This window comes from Anser cygnoides, chromosome 5 (assembly GCF_040182565.1).
Source record: "Anser cygnoides isolate HZ-2024a breed goose chromosome 5, Taihu_goose_T2T_genome, whole genome shotgun sequence".
Taxonomy (NCBI): Eukaryota; Metazoa; Chordata; class Aves; order Anseriformes; family Anatidae; genus Anser; species Anser cygnoides.
In genome coordinates, this window is record NC_089877.1 from 45,340,825 (window position 1) to 45,356,559 (window position 15,735).

The following is a 15,735-nucleotide window of genomic DNA, read 5'->3' on the forward strand; positions in this document are numbered from 1 at the left end:
AAAGACAGTGGTTGCCAGCATTCCAGAGGATTGAGGAGGAAGGATTGTTTCTCTCATTCAATGGCACAGAACAGTTGTGGCGTAGCCAGCTGCAGCAGCTGTTTTCTTGTGAACTGTCCTATTTAAAACTTAGAGCTTGCTAATTTCCTGGTACATGAGAGAGAAAAAAAAAGTATACTGAGAAGCAGGACACAACACTCACAGAGAGTTGCAAGTATCAAAGAATTCCTTACGATATAAACAGTGCTAACATTCTAACAAGGACAGTCTGTTAAATTCTTCTACAAAGGCTGAACAGGAAAGTCTTCTTCCCCTGATGGATTCTATCATATTAAGTGTATAACTGGTCTCAATAGATCATAGCCTCTTGAATCCCTCTCTTATTTCATCTACAGTCAGGAACTTACACAAGCACAATTACTAGTTACAATTACTGTTGGTGCCAAGAAGCAGCCCTCGCCAACAATACTGATATCAATGACAAACGCATCACTAAAGCTCTTGCCAGGTCGTTTAGTACCAATTCATGCAATTTTAGGGAAGGATGATCCACCTAGGAGAAAATAACAACACTTGTTCTGAGATGTTAGCATGGCTACTGATATCACATTAGCATGTACATAAGGCATAGACTCAAGTCTTCAAGTCAAGAACTACCTACAGGATTTTCACCTCCTAACCAGTGAGGAGATTTTCAGCTTCTCTTGTGTCTATAGCAATACTGCTTTGACTTCCATCTCAAGAACTGAACTCTTCCATATTTGAGTGATATAGACTGCAGTATCTCCTTCCAGCAGATACAAGAGGCAAAAAGTAAGAGACTATCTATCATGGCTGCGCTTCCTCCTTTGATACATTTGTCAGAGCCTCCAGCGAAGAGTATAGCCAGAAGAGACATTTCCCTTTCAAAAGGCTTCACAGATAAGGACTGAAAAGGACAGGGAGAGAGGGAGGAAGAGGAATCAATATTATTACTCAGATTTCATGGTTGTTATGGAAGTTCTTCAACGTGGAAAAAACTAACATGTATATTTCAAAAGCTATCTATCACACTTTAAGTGTTAAAACCAATGTTCAAAGTTAAACGGTTTTCTCTAAAAACATGATTTCTGAGAGAGAAATTCAGTACATACACATTTGTAAAACATTCACTTTCAGTTTAAGCAAGTATCTGAGATACAGACACTTGTTTTGCTAATTTCATTATGGAAGGGTAACATTATAATCACCAATCCTAGCCTAGATAGAATCCTGTTCAGATATACGCTAATACATGGTACTAATTACCAAAACATACATTATACTAGTAGCCCACATCCTGCTTAGACTGTTAAATAAACAGACATCATCTTTTCACGTTATTCACACTCACCGTTTCTTGTCTTTGGGACTCAGTAAGCTTTTCAGACAATTCTGCTAGAGTTTTTCTCATTTCTGCATCAGTCCTTCACAGAAAAATACAGGTAAGACTTATATTCTGCAGTGCAAAAACTAAATATCAACTATGATAATTTTAAGCAACAACAATTTCATGGATTTTTAGGTTACTCCAAGTCATTCTACAGCTTCTAAAACCCTAGCATAATTAGAGACCAGCCTCAAGTGGAAAATTCATTATAGAAAGCATTTCCATTCCTCTAGTGAAGACAGAGCATCTAGGTAGAAATGCTAGGTATCAGGTCAACAAGTACAAAATTATGAACATGTCAACACAGTCCTTTTGAATAGGACTAGTTCTTACTAGGAATTAGAGTACTAATTCCTGTTATTGTGATTAGACAAAGCACCATATGTTGAGACAGCACATACTAAAAAAAAAAAACCACATTATGGCCTGCAAAAGAGCTTATCCTCAAGAGACTCCAGTATCAAGAAAAATAAAGGAACAAAGTTTTACTAAAAGAAATTCCCAAGTCCCTGTCTTTTTATCCACACATAAAAAGAGGGAGATGGCTACATATACTATACAAATTGGAATGTGTGTGCATCATTTATACGTATAAACACTGGACGAGATGATGTGTAACAAACCTTTCATAGTACTGGTTTCATCTGTACGTTGTATAATACCACTCTCCAACATTATTTTTTTAATACAAAAGAACAAAAGAATTTAAAAATTATTTATTCTCATGGAAGTTATATTCTGTTTATACCGGTTTCTTCTTGAAAGCTCCCGACTGATGTCATCTCCTAGACGAACTTGTTCACTACTGAGATCTCGAAGAGACTGGTGGAAAGAATGCAGCTGTAAATTAAAGTACAGAAATTATGCTAAAGTTTAAGGATGCTTTTATCTATGATATTCCAAAAATACATATATACACACTTTTAAAAAGAAACTATTAAATGAAGTGCAGCAGATAAAAATAATCTGGAAAATAACAAAATTGCATGAATTGAAGATCAGCCTGAATGAAGCCTGCGTGCTTCTGTTTCTATCAACTCTCCAAAAAACTTGCTCATCCAGTTTAATTTCCAGTACATTATTTGCTAAACCAAGTTTCTTGACTATATTTTTTCTATCCTTCAGAGCTTGTTCATTTCAGATACCTGACATTGTACCATCTTTTTAGCTTAATGCAAGATAAATTGAAATATCTGAACAGGTGGCATCAGGACAGACGTTTCCTGTTAATAAATACTAGTATGAATGAGACAAAGTTCTGCTCAGCTACATATACTACTATAGAAACATAACATGTAAAACTGCAAGCGACCAAGTAGAACACTACAATGTTTTCAGAAACTACCAAAGCACTGAGGAATTTTATTTTATTTTGCCCAAGATTTCTATATACTATCCTAGAAAGGTTTTTTCAGAGTTGGAAAAAAAACAACAAACCACTAGTTTCCTCAATAGAACATCACATTTAAATTCCTGTTTCCCTTATTTAGCAGACCACGGTTTATAGACCACGGTTTAACATTATAGTCATATAAAGTACACAATAACATTATAGTCATTATAGTCAAAGCTTTTAAGGGAGATAATAGAAAGGTAATAGGTCATCCACCCTTCATGGGAGGAAAAAAAGCAACAGTTCAACCACCAAAGTGCTGTAAACAGCCCAGAGGTTTGGGCCACCGTCTGGGAAAACCGTCACTTATAACATCTCCTTGTTCTATATCACAGAATCACAGAATCGTCTAGGTTGGAAGAGACCTCCAAGATCATCTAGCCCAACTTCAGCCCTAACACTAATAAGTCCTACACTAAACCATATCACTAAGGGCTACATCTAAACGTCTTTTAAAGACCTCCAGGGATGGTGACTCAACCACCTCCCTGGGCAGCCCATTCCAATGCCTAACAACCCTTTCAGTAAAGAAGTTCTTCCTAACATCCAACCTAAACCTCCCCTGGCGCAACTTTCGCCCATTCCCCCTCGTCCTGTCACCAGGCACGTGGGAGAACAGACCAACCCCCACCTCTCTACAGCCTCCTTTAAGGTAACTGTAGAGAGCGATGAGGTCTCCCCTGAGACTCCTTTTCCCCAGGCTGAACAACCCCAGCTCCCTCAGCCGCTCCTCGTAAGACTTGTTCTCCAGACCCCTCACCAGCTTCGTTGCCCTTCTCTGGACTCTCTCGAGCACGTCCATGTCCTTCTTGTAGCGAGGGGCCCAATACTGAACACAGTACTCAAGGTGCGGCCTCACCAGAGCCGAGTACAGGGGCACAATCACCTCCTTAGACCTGCTGGCCACACTGCTTCTTATACAAGCCAGGATGCTGTTGGCCTTCTTGGCCACCTGAGCACGCTGCTGGCTCATATTCAGCTGCCTATCAACCAGTACTCCCAGGTCCTTCTCTGCCAGGCAGCTTTCCAGCCACTCATCTCCCAGCCTGTAGCTCTGCTTGGGGTTGTTGCACCCCAGGTGCAGGACCCGGCACTTGGCCTTGTTGAACTTCATACAGTTGACCTCAGCCCATCGGTCCAGCCTATCCAGATCCTCCTGCAGAGCCTTCCTTCCCTCAAGCAGATCGACACACGCACCTAACTTGGTGTCATCTGCAAACTTACTGAGGGTGCACTCGATCCCCTCATCCAGGTCATTGATAAAGACATTAAAGAGGACCGGCCCCAGCACTGAGCCCTGGGGGACTCCACTAGTAACCAGCCTCCAACTGGATTTGGCTCCATTCACCACAACTCTTTGGGCCCGGCCATCCAGCCAGTTTTTAACCCAACAAAGCGTATGCCAGTCCAAGCCACGAGCTTGGATATGCGAGACTTTAAACTGAATCTTCCACAGCCCAGCTGATTGCCCTCAATATTCAGGCACAGGCACCAGCCTCTCCCCTGTGACAGACCAGAAATTTCAGCCTGGCCCAGGAGACTTTCACAAACAGGATACATTTTCAGAATGTATCAGTTTGAGAAGGACAAAGATTCAAATGTGTCAAAAATCCATTTTGCTAGAAAATTACCTTCCCAGAAGCAGTCAGAACAGAAGAAAGGGACTGTGGTTATATAAATAAGAAAGAGACACAGCTTTATTTGAGTAGTTTTATTGAGCTTTATTTGAGTAGTACTACTCTATCTCTGCCCCAATTTCTGCCTATGGTCATAACAAATGGCTATTTCTAGAGAGTTCAACATTCCTCAAAGCACTGTAGTTTTCTTACAAAATAGCTGATGATCCAGTAAAGCTGTATTCACTCAATGAAAAGCAAGGATAAGGAATAAACTAGCAGTCATCATCAAAAAAAAAAGAAAAAAGCTATTTATTTACACAGTCACTTAATATAAACCATTAAAGTAGTTAATTCATATTTTCTGAAGAGTCTGCAAGTAGACATGAGTGGAGAGGGCTGAAAATCACCCATGCCATACACGTCCTCTCCTCACAACAAGTGCCTGAAGTACTGAGTTAAATTACCCTACTCACAGGTCAGACTTCGAATTAAAACAAAGAACTAGCTGTCTAAAGATCAGTTCAGGCTACGCTGAAGTAAATGGCAAAAGCAGTAAGACCCAGTGCTATTAACTAAAGAAGAGCAATCCCCTTTATAGCCACACCAGATTTCAGCATATGCATATGCTAATTAAATATTCAGAGATTATTTCTGCCTCATATGTTGCCCAAAAAGTTACAGAAATCATTTTCATAACTTTTGGCATCACTACCATCCACACCTTTTTATCTATACATTTGTATGAAACTTTGTGACACTGATAGATACGATAGATGACTGTCATGAAACACAGCACAGGACACTGAAAGGACACTTCACAGCTGAAACATTCTTAGTTTTATCATCAGAATAACTTCATTTGATTTAACATTAAAGAGCCTGGTAACCATGTATTGCCTGTGTGGGGAAATAGCTTCCATTACTGCTCTTACCTGGTCCAAATTATCTGCCTCATTGACAAATCGAACACTTGCAGATCTAGACCTTCGGTGTCTACTATCCTGTGAGTCTCCATAATCCCTGAGAGGAGAAGTAGGCAGGAAGTGGCGGTTCCCTTTATGAGAGAAAAGAAATAAATAAGAAAGGCAAAGCTTTGTACAGGAAACGTTTAATTTTGCTTTCAGAAAAACTTGTGTTTCACTTGCCAATATGAAATATATTATAGACAAAAGAATTACTAAAGTTATATAAAATGCACAGACACATAGTTGAAATATTTTTTGAATATTTGGATATACGGGATGGGCAAGAAAGAGAAAGAGCTTCCCTTTGTTCCTTCAAGTAGGTAGATTTTTTCTTCAAATTTTATTTGCCCAAGCAATGTTTTTTCCTCTATTTGGATCTACTACAGTTTCAAACTACATCACAGATCTTACATCAGAAAAAACAGAAAACTTTAAAAAGTTCTCTACTAAAATATATTAAATGCTATTTTTGGAAAGAATATTCCTCTCAAATACACCTTCCCCCCCCCCTCCAAAATAATGAAATTTAAGAGAGATGTAGAAGGAAAAAAACTACTTTTCTGTATATTATACATTGGTTTACTTTTTTCCTTTTCCACTAAGCCTTATAAAACCTTATACAATTTTACCTACATACCCATAACCTTATGCATTTAAAATTCATTTTTTCATTTTGCTGTGAAGCAAGCTTCAGAAGCTGCAAAACATTTTGGGTTCGACTTTCATTTACCTACAAGTCATGAAGTGGGCAAGACAGTTTTCATGTATCAATGTTTCATTTGACCTCTTGAGATATCAGCAAGAAAAAACAAAACATGCAATGGAAATCATTTACCAAATAAACAACTGCTTAGCTTAATGCAGGTGTCACAGATTTATAAACTGAATTTCTTTTCAATAATCCATGATATCTCTTCATGCCAATACCTTTATATATTTTTTATTTCCTCATTCAATACAATGTCAATATGACATAATTTAAGTACACTCAAGTACCTTAAGTATTTTACCTGACACTGCTTCTCCATCCAGATCACTAGGGTACAAGCTTGAGAGAGAAGCACTTCTCATTCCAGAGTTTCGGTTTAATCTTTGACTCCTTAACTGACCTATAGACTGTTCCAGTGTTTCTTTTAACTGCAAAGAAATTACATTTTACTGAAACATGAACACAGCCACATATGAAAACACATATGTGAAATATTTTTCAGAAAAAATGGTCATTAAGATAATCAGAGCCCTTTTTTAGCCAAGTGTCATTATGGATTAATAACAGCTTTTCTTATTTATCTCATACTATACTACCATACTATAATATAAACTGGTTTATGCTCCAAATAGAAGCGTAATAAAGCTACAAAAATTGCTAGTTTCATTATATAACAAACTACTATAGTTTGGTTTAGACCGTTCAAATCAATATGAAAAGTTTCTGTTCATGTCTTCTTAACTCTTGATGTATTTTGCATATCGCTACCAAGTTTTAGCTATGAATGCTATTAGGTTAAAAAAAAGATTTAAGAAGTTAAGATAAACTGAAAGTTGCTCACAGTTGCTATTGCTTCCGTTTGTTCCTTGTTGTATTCTCTGTATTGTCCTAGTAAACGGTCAACATGTCTCAGATTTCTGTTGGTATCCTTAAAAAAAGTTTGAGGAAGGAAAGTCAAAATAGAAACTTCCAACGGTTGTCTTTACTATTCTTCATTTATGAGTACATCAATAAAACAAGTATTATTTTTGAAGGGTCTCAGCATTCCAAAATTCCAAATCCTAGTCAAGTATCACAGTATCACAGATTTCTAGGTTGGAAGAGACCTCAAGATCATCGAGTCCAACCTCCGACCTAACACTAAGTACTCCACTAAACCATATCGCTAAGCTCTACATCTAAATGTCTTTTAAAGACCTCCAGGGATGGTGACTCCACCACCTCCCTGGGAAGCCCGTTCCAATGCTTAATAACCCTTTCGGTAAAGAAGTACTTCCTAACATCCAACCTAAAATTCCCCTGTCGCAACTTTCGCCCATTCCCCCTCGTCCTGTCACCAGGTACGTGGGAGAACAGACCAACCCCCACCTCTCTACAGCCTCCTTTAAGGTAACTGTAGAGAGCGATAAGGTCGCCCCTGAGCCTCCTCTTCTCCAGGCTGAACAAGCCCAGCTCCCTCAGCCGCTCCTCGTAAGACTTGTTCTCCAGACCCCTCACCAGCTTGGTCGCCCTTCTCTGGGCTCGCTCGAGCACGTCCGTGTCCTTCCTGTAGCGAGGGGCCCAAAACTGAACACAGTACTCGAGGTGCGGCCTCACCAGAGCCGAGTACAGGGGCACAATCACTTCCCTAGACCTGCTGGCCACACTGCTTCTTATACAGGCCAGGATGCTGTTGGCCTTCTTGGCCACCTGAGCACGCTGCTGGCTCATATTCAGCCGACTATCAACCAATACTCCCAGGTCCTTCTCGGCCAGGCAGCTTTCCAGCCACTCATCTCCCAGCCTGTAGCTCTGCTTGGGGTTGTTGCGCCCCAGGTGCAGGACCCGGCACTTGGCCTTGTTGAACTTCATACAGTCGACCTCAGCCCATCGCTCCAGCCTATCCAGATCCTCCTGCAGAGCCTTCCTGCCCTCGAGCAGATCGACACATGCACTTAGCTTGGTGTCATCTGCAAACTTACTGAGGGTGCACTGGACGCAGTAGTCAGAACCTGAAGATGTACAGTGCAGCTAAAGGAACAAAACAGAACACTTCATATGTAAGCGAGGACTCAGGTTCAGACTAAACGCATGTACATTTTCAGCCACTCCCCAGAAAAATATTTTTATCGAGAGATCTTAAAGTAACTTAATTCTATTTTACGGGCAGGTAAACTGAGAAATAGCAAATTTTTGAAGATGAGCATATTTAAGCTAAGGTAAGGAACTTCACCAAGCAGACAACAGAAAACAGAGCTAGAGCAGATATTCCAAAGCCACCCGTTAAAACATTCACCTCAAGAAAAAAAATTAAGAAATTATTAAGGGTGTTAGGTGACATCCCTCTGATGGCAGGAAATGGGCCTCTTAAATAGGATTTAAGAGGAAATAACTGACTATGTTAACACACTCTCTGAAAGCCACTGCAAGATAATTCAGCCCTCAAGACTACATTTGTCTGTGCCATGTACAACATTTGTCACAGCCTGTAACAAAGCACAAAAAGTATACAATAATGGAAAGGACTGCCTGGTTAAAGATAACCAAGTCAAAACATACTTATTGCATTCTTTACTGTGGGACACCTTGACCAAGTTCCATCATTTAGTTTATATAGCATAGTTTCTTAGCAGTTCAAGGCACCTTAAACCAGACTGTGACAGTCCTACCCTTCCCTTTAACATAATTTTGCCTCCTCCTCCTCTATACAAGCACGCCTGTGACCAGATGAAGAACAGAATCAGGTAGCAGATCTGCTAAAAAGCAGTACACAGAAAGCAATTAGCTTAAAATCAGATTCTTAGAAGAGCAGCTAGAAAGAGATTAGACAGGAACAGGACAACTCTGAAGACTACCTTTTAAAAAAATATTGTCAGCTTACATTCTTATTACCTCATCTCTTTCTAGCTTAACGATCATTTTCCAGACAAAAAGTTCTCAAATATAAATTAACCATTGAATATGGATTTTTCTCTTCTTGCACTGTATATATATAGGCCAAACAATAATTAAACACAAGTGATAATGCACAAGCCCTCTAAGTCCTCAGAACTGTCAGCTAGAACAGGTATTCTCACCATACAGGTTATTTTTTTTAATTTTTTTCCATACTGAAGAATGTGAATGACTTCTGAAGTGACAAATGGTGTCAAGAGAGCTAAATGTCTCCTCCCACATGCAAAACAGATTAAGAAGCCTCATCTGCTGCCTCCACTGAAGTAGCAGGAAGCAGATGAACGCTTTCCTGCTCAGGGATGAATCCATTACAAGTTTACAAGTACTGCTTCTCACTATGCTGTTCCACATCTCGAAATTATTTCAATTGTAAGCTCTATTATGAGGAATAGAGTACCTACATCTTTTCTTTAGTTAGAACTTAGAAATTTTATACAGTACAAGACAATGAAGAGGGGGCTGGAGTTTTCTAGTACAAAATTCAATGCCTCTTCTGACAATCTGAAAAGGTTAATTTTGCATTATTCATTTTGCTAGTTTTATAAACAGCATTGCCAAACACATCATTGTTTCTAACGATACTCTATTACACTTTCATACAGTTATTTCAGACCATAGTAAGCCATCTACTTTCAGCTCAGAGGCAAAATGATCAGTTTCATAAAACCTGGTTTGCACAGAAAGCAACATTTCCCATCGCTGCAGTATTTTGCAAAACTTCAGAAGTGAAAACTAGACTCTATTTTACATATTCTAAATATACTTTAAAACTGTGTTTTGTAAGCAACCTGTAAAGTGCTTGCTAAAGTATGTATCTTCTCTGTAACTTCTTCAGCACCATAGTTCCGAGCTCTGTTGAGGGATGCCCTCAAAGGTGGCCGCCTTCCTATTCGACCCCTAAGAAAGTCATCTGAATCACTGGATGAGTGTGCCATTAGTATCTTGAAACCTAGATAGAAAGACCAGAAAAGGTAATAAATGTTAAATCCTGATTGTAACTGAACAGATTCAACTTGTATAACATTCCCAAAGCAAGACTACTACATTAGAATCATATCATAGAATGGCTTGGGTTGGAAGACACCTTAAAGACGATCCAGTTCCACCCCCTCTCCCATAGGCAGGGATGCCACCCACTAGCTCAGGTTGCCCAGGGCCTCATCCAACCTGGCCTTGAACACCTCCAGGGATCGGGCATCCACAACTTCTCTGGACAATGTGTTCCCACGCCTCACCACTCTCTGAGTGAAGAATTTCTTCCTAACATCTAATCTAAATCTCCCCTCTTCGACTTTAAAGCCATTCCCCTTGTCCTGTTATTATCTGCCTAAGCAAAAAGTCACTGTTCATCTTTTTTATAAGCCCCCTTTAAGTATTGAAAAGCTGCCATAAGGTCACCCCTGAGTCTTTTCCAGGCTGAACAGCCCCCGCTCTCTCAGCCTTTCTTCACAGGAGAGGTGTTTTCCATTCATTAACAGGATGTACTTTTGAAGCAGGATGTACTTCTGGAGCTGATCTACCAACTGTTCCTCAGTTATTATGCTTGTTCACACCATGAAGCAGTAGCCAAGACGCAAGAAGCAGAGCCCATTAGGACAGAATTAAACTAGTAGATGCACCCTCATCACAGCCAGGTGTTCAGTATCCAGGCTAACACCATAGCCCAAAACAAATTCTCCCTGAAAAACATACAATGAAGACATCAGAAGAGCAGAACATTTGATGACGAAGCCCTCAAGAGGCCAGGCAGTTGGACTCGATCTTTGAAGATCCCTTCCAACTGAGCTATTATATATTTATTCTAGCAGAAGCATTCCTCTTTCCCTCACACTAATTTCTAAGCTATATTCAGACTGGCTGGGCTCAACTAGAACAGTAACTCCTAATAACCAATTGTGTGAAGCAACTCTAAGAACCAATCTCTTTAAGGACTTGAGGAGAACTGGAAATACTATGGAAGGAGGCAATGCAGTGTCATTAAAAGAAGGGAAAGGAAAGAAAATCCACTTGAAGTTAGATGGAACTTTTTTCTTAAACTATTACACACTGCAGCAGTTTGCCTAGAGGTCACAGGATCACCATCAATACGATTTGTGTTGACCACGTATGTTTGGAGAGAGCCTGAATCTACTTTGGGGAAAAGGAAATAGGCCAGCAAACTTTTGAATTCCTTTTGGTCCTGTAGCAGACCAAAAAAAACCACAGTAAAGGTATCATTCTTCTAACCATTAACGCAGAAGTTTCCCAGTGGAACCATGGACTAGATTCAATTCTTATGCTATATTTCATATACATGCTGCTCAATGTTTTTTCAGAGTCATATGTTGCATTTTTACGACAAATTCCTGTCTGCCAAGCTTGTATAAAAACCGTTTGAACATGAAAGAAGAGTAAATCAACATAATCAGTTTGTGCTCAAGTACACCAATATTCCTTACAGCTGTTTTCTGAAGTGATGAATTTATCACATCTTCCCTGCCCTTATCTCACTAAAGCCCATTCTGCCTGCCCATATCAGCATTCACTGCTCCAGAACCTCTCACTCTAATCAGCTGAGATGAAGCCTAAATGTGGCTGAGGAAGCACAAACATTGCATACTGGCAAAACAGTAACATGGAGTATTTTGAAAGAGAAAAAGAAAAGAAACAAACCACTGGTAGCAAAAACAACAGGTAATCATTTTCATTTTTACCATGACTTGCTAATCACTATATCAAGCTTTATTTTCCTTGTCAGTCTTTACCGGAACTTCACGTGGATATCAGTGAGATCCCCATTCTAGGGCACAAACCACAAGTATCACTGATAAGCATGAAATGAGACTTCTCTCAAACAAATCTGGCATCACCTGTTCTAGAGGAATTTTTAAGTTCTCCTATAACTGCACTGTCAGTTCTCTGGGCTAAAACATCTCTTCCTGTTCTCATCCACCATGCACAAGAAGCAGCACAATCACTCAAAACCCAATAAACAATGGCTTCAACAAACAGCTTCCTCAAAGCTTAACAAAGGATTTCAGTTTCAAAGCATTTTTGGAAGATATTTTTAAGACACCAAGCAAAGGAAAGATGTAATTAGAGGCCACATTAACAACGAAGCACGAGATCAGCCCCATCACGGATCAGGAATTCAACCCCGAGACATTAATCCACAGGAATCCAGCCTTCACCTGTTCATGTACCTATGTACCAGCATATTTTGCCTAACCCATCACACAGTTGAAACACATTTAATTTTAATGATCACACCAATGGTTGATGGTCTGTGCCTGCCATATTTTTTCTCAAGTACACAGTCATAATAAATGTTGTTTTGGCAAATTAGATTCTTCAAAATTGCAATAATAGTTTCACGGGAAGCAAATTCTCTTTTCCTCCCAAACTGTGCAGAAAAGCATATGTTGGATCTACTCTGTATGTAGAACATTGCACAGCAGTACCCCATGAGACCTAGAAAAGCAATCTTACATTACGCAACTCATACAGCTTGTCTGAGTTGAACAGTTCTAAGATTAGGCTTAACTCTTATTTCCACCATGTCACATTTATTTCTAGATCCACGAGCCCCAAAATAACATCATTTACAACATTATCTGTTTTGCATTAGCAAAACAGTGTTTTTTAAGGATACCTGAGTAGAAAGAGAAATGTCAGAACACTGAAGTAGTCAGAAGTGTTTTAACTCATTTCAAGATGAAATGGTGTAAGCCAGCAGAATCCCAAAGGCTAGTTATTGCAAATCAGCTGATGGGAACTACATTCTTAAAAATTTCCCAAACTCAAAAGCAACTGAGTCTCTGAACACAACGCTACATGTACCTCTATGGAGATGAATATGGCAACTCATGTCAGAGGAGAGATAGGCACTGATAAAAAGACAATGAAAAACAATAGTTGACTGATATGCTCAAAACATAATTCTGAGAAGTATCTCAATCATAAGAGATGCACAGAAAAGCTATGACACTGTAGGAAAAAAAAGAAAAGGAAAATGAAGATTTACAGCAGAAGAGATCAATGTTTGTTTTCAGCTGACCAAAAATAGCTCATTAAGGTACTGGTCAAAGTACCGAAGAAAGGCTAGTGAGTGAAGGAAACAGAAGAAATGCTATACACAAGGACACTTGCAGAAAACTTTCCATTTACGGTTAAGCAGCATTCCTCTTTGTTCCTGCGAGCAACCTAAGAGGAACTGTAGGCAACTTTTAAGTTGGAGAAGTCTCACTTCAAAAAAAGCAACATCCTCATTTTAAAAGGAACTGCAGAAGTTTCATTTTCGATAAAGAATAAAACCATACAGAAGAAGAAATCTGTACAAATATTCTGCATGGATTTTTGCTGTATTAACTTAAACCAAAAAGAAAGTATTATCACTCTTTCTAAACACCTAAACTGATTTCAGCACACAACCATACAGCCTACCTGACAGTGAGAATTATTGGTTGCTTTCTTGTTTTTTATTGTTATTTTTAGTCTACCTAGACATCTCTCGCACTAAGGAAAACATCAAATCCTGTTGGAACACCGGCGTTTCAGTTTTGTGGGGACTTTCCTGATAAGAGCAAGCACGAAGGCAGCTGACAGTCTCCACAGCAACCGCTCCAGCTCAAGCGAGCAAAAGATGAACTCGGTACACACAACCTCATTACTTCTCAAGGGGTTTTATTTGTTTATCTCCACATACGCTAATCCATCGCTAGGTAACTGTGGCTAAAGCCGCGTTTGGAGCCTTACAGCTAAGGCTGAGCTTGACACAAAAACCTTTATGGCCACAGCAGAAAGGGACAACAGGACAGTCCCTTCCCTTCAGCGCTTCTGCTCGAGCCGCGAGCAGCTTGCAGGCGACAGGCAGGTCACGCAAGACGGCCACATCCCCCCCGCCGTGCTTGCAGGGACCACCGCTGCATCCTACCCTCCAGGCACGGCCCCTGCCCGACCCACACCCGGGCACGGAGGGCGACCCCTCCACACCACTCGCCCAGGTAACGCGCCGTGCCAGCCTCCCCCCGCCGTGCGCCCACCTAACCCTAACCCTACAGCCCACCCCAGCCCCGAGGGACCCCCACAGCCTCCCTCCCTTTCCCTTTATCCCCCCCCACCCGGCGCAGCCCCCCCGCCCTCTCCGCCGCGCAGCCGCCCCCTCCCCAGGCACGCGGCCCCCGCCCCGCAGCACCCCCCTCCCCTCCCCTTACCTCGCCGCTATGGCAACTTGAACTAGCCGCCTTGCCACCGGCGGCCGCGGCCGTCTTCCGGGAGCCCGGGCTCTCCCGCAAGGCTCCATGGGACGTGTAGTCCTCCAGCCGCCTGTCGGCCATGGGGGAGGCATAGCGGAGGACTTCAGCTCCCAAGAGACTTTGCGGCGCGGCCGGCCGAGCCGAGCGGCGGGCGGCGCAGGGGTGGTGACTGAAGGCCGGCCCCGCCCTGCCCGCCGGCCGTTGGCACTTCAGAGGTCGGGGAGGTTGGACTGGGCCCCTTCGCGGGCACGGAGTGGTGTTTATAAAAGCTTGTAAAAGCTTTTACAAAATGCACGTTAACGTTTACAAACATTGACGTTTGCCAAACATGATAGTTAAATAAACAAGAAGAGCCGAAACAAAAACTGTTGCCCTGTCAAAGCGGGTGTACGTGCCACACGCCACGGGCGTGAGGAGACTGACGCCTGGCTGATCCACCTCAAACAGCACACGTTTGTGACAAGGATGATACCTCTGTCCCTCTCCCACAGCTTTTTCTGACTTGCTTCTTTAAGCCAGACATCTCCCTGGTCATAAATGTTGTATCTACTACCCGTGTGTGCAGTAAAAAGGAGCAAAATGCTACAAATTACTGTGCTAAAAATCTTTAAAGAGAGAAAAAGTGCTTTGAATGATCACAGGAAACATTGACTGTGGCTCTGAAACTTGGATGGAGCTTGCAACAGTCCTAAAGTCTTGAAATTTGTCTGCAAGTCACCTATAAGCAAGCACTCAAGCCCAAGGTACCTGCAATCTGATTTTAAACCAACGTGTGTCCGTGCTGCCTTTGGAATCCACTCCAGTGAGCTATCCCAGGCCTCTAAGCACAGTCATAAAGTGTGGCTGATATCCATACCGGCTAGCTTCATTCCTGACCTGCAGGACTGTTTGTTGACTCCCCCACAAGCCTCTAATGCAGCAGGCAGGACTGCATGCTATACAATTACAGCACACTTGAGGAGTGAGACAGGCCCCACACGCTGGCAGCATCCACCAACAGCCCTGACAATTGCTGCTGGCCCCTGCTGCTGTAACTTTGATACCTGAGATGAAGGCAGGTGAGTTACTCTGGAATATAAAACAGAAATGGGATGGTATAACTCATTTCACTGTGAGCTGAAGCATTAGTGAATAATTAGTGAAGAAATGTCATCCCTGGCTTTCAGCACGTGACCATTGCCAAGGCCTTTGCTCAGCAACCTGCAGCGTGGTCAAGTTGTGCTGGCAGACCTAAATACAGGGCAAGAGTCAGAGCTTCTGCTTCTCATCTCATCTCATCTCGTCTCGTCTCGTCTCGTCTCGTCTCGTCTCGTCTCGTCTCGTCTCATCTCATCTCATCTCATCTCAACTCATCTCATCTCAACTCATCTCATCTCACCTCATCTCATCTCATGAGGCTGCATATGGAGGTCTCTGGGGAACATGCCCTAAAACTTCCCAAGCTCTCTGAAAGCTTTCCTCTCCTCCCACCTT

General features: G+C 41.6%; 1 protein-coding gene across 12 annotated transcripts in view; it reads right to left on the minus strand.

Moving 5' to 3' along the window:
• The window catches only part of CEP128 (centrosomal protein 128), a 122,090-nt gene extending 107,365 nt beyond the window's left edge, over positions 1 to 14,725 (minus strand). For 7 of the 12 annotated variants that reach the window (XR_010831910.1, XM_066998164.1, XM_066998163.1 and 4 more), the window contains exons 1-7: positions 14,221 to 14,350; positions 9,817 to 9,977; positions 6,936 to 7,022; positions 6,396 to 6,522; positions 5,353 to 5,474; positions 2,157 to 2,248; positions 1,373 to 1,445 (exon numbers count right to left, since the gene is read on the minus strand). Coding sequence is in view for 11 of the 12 variants with exons in the window: in XM_066998164.1 (XP_066854265.1) it covers positions 1,373 to 1,445; positions 2,157 to 2,248; positions 5,353 to 5,474; positions 6,396 to 6,522; positions 6,936 to 7,022; positions 9,817 to 9,963 (648 nt within the window). In the remaining variant the exon portion in view is untranslated. Of the gene's footprint in view, positions 1 to 1,372; positions 1,446 to 2,156; positions 2,249 to 5,352; positions 5,475 to 6,381; positions 6,523 to 6,935; positions 7,023 to 9,816; positions 9,978 to 10,426; positions 14,099 to 14,220 lie in introns of those variants that run through there. The other 5 variants (XM_048059732.2, XM_048059731.2, XM_066998162.1 and 2 more) reach the window with 5 other exon arrangements.
• Positions 14,726 to 15,735: the final 1,010 nt, after the last annotated feature.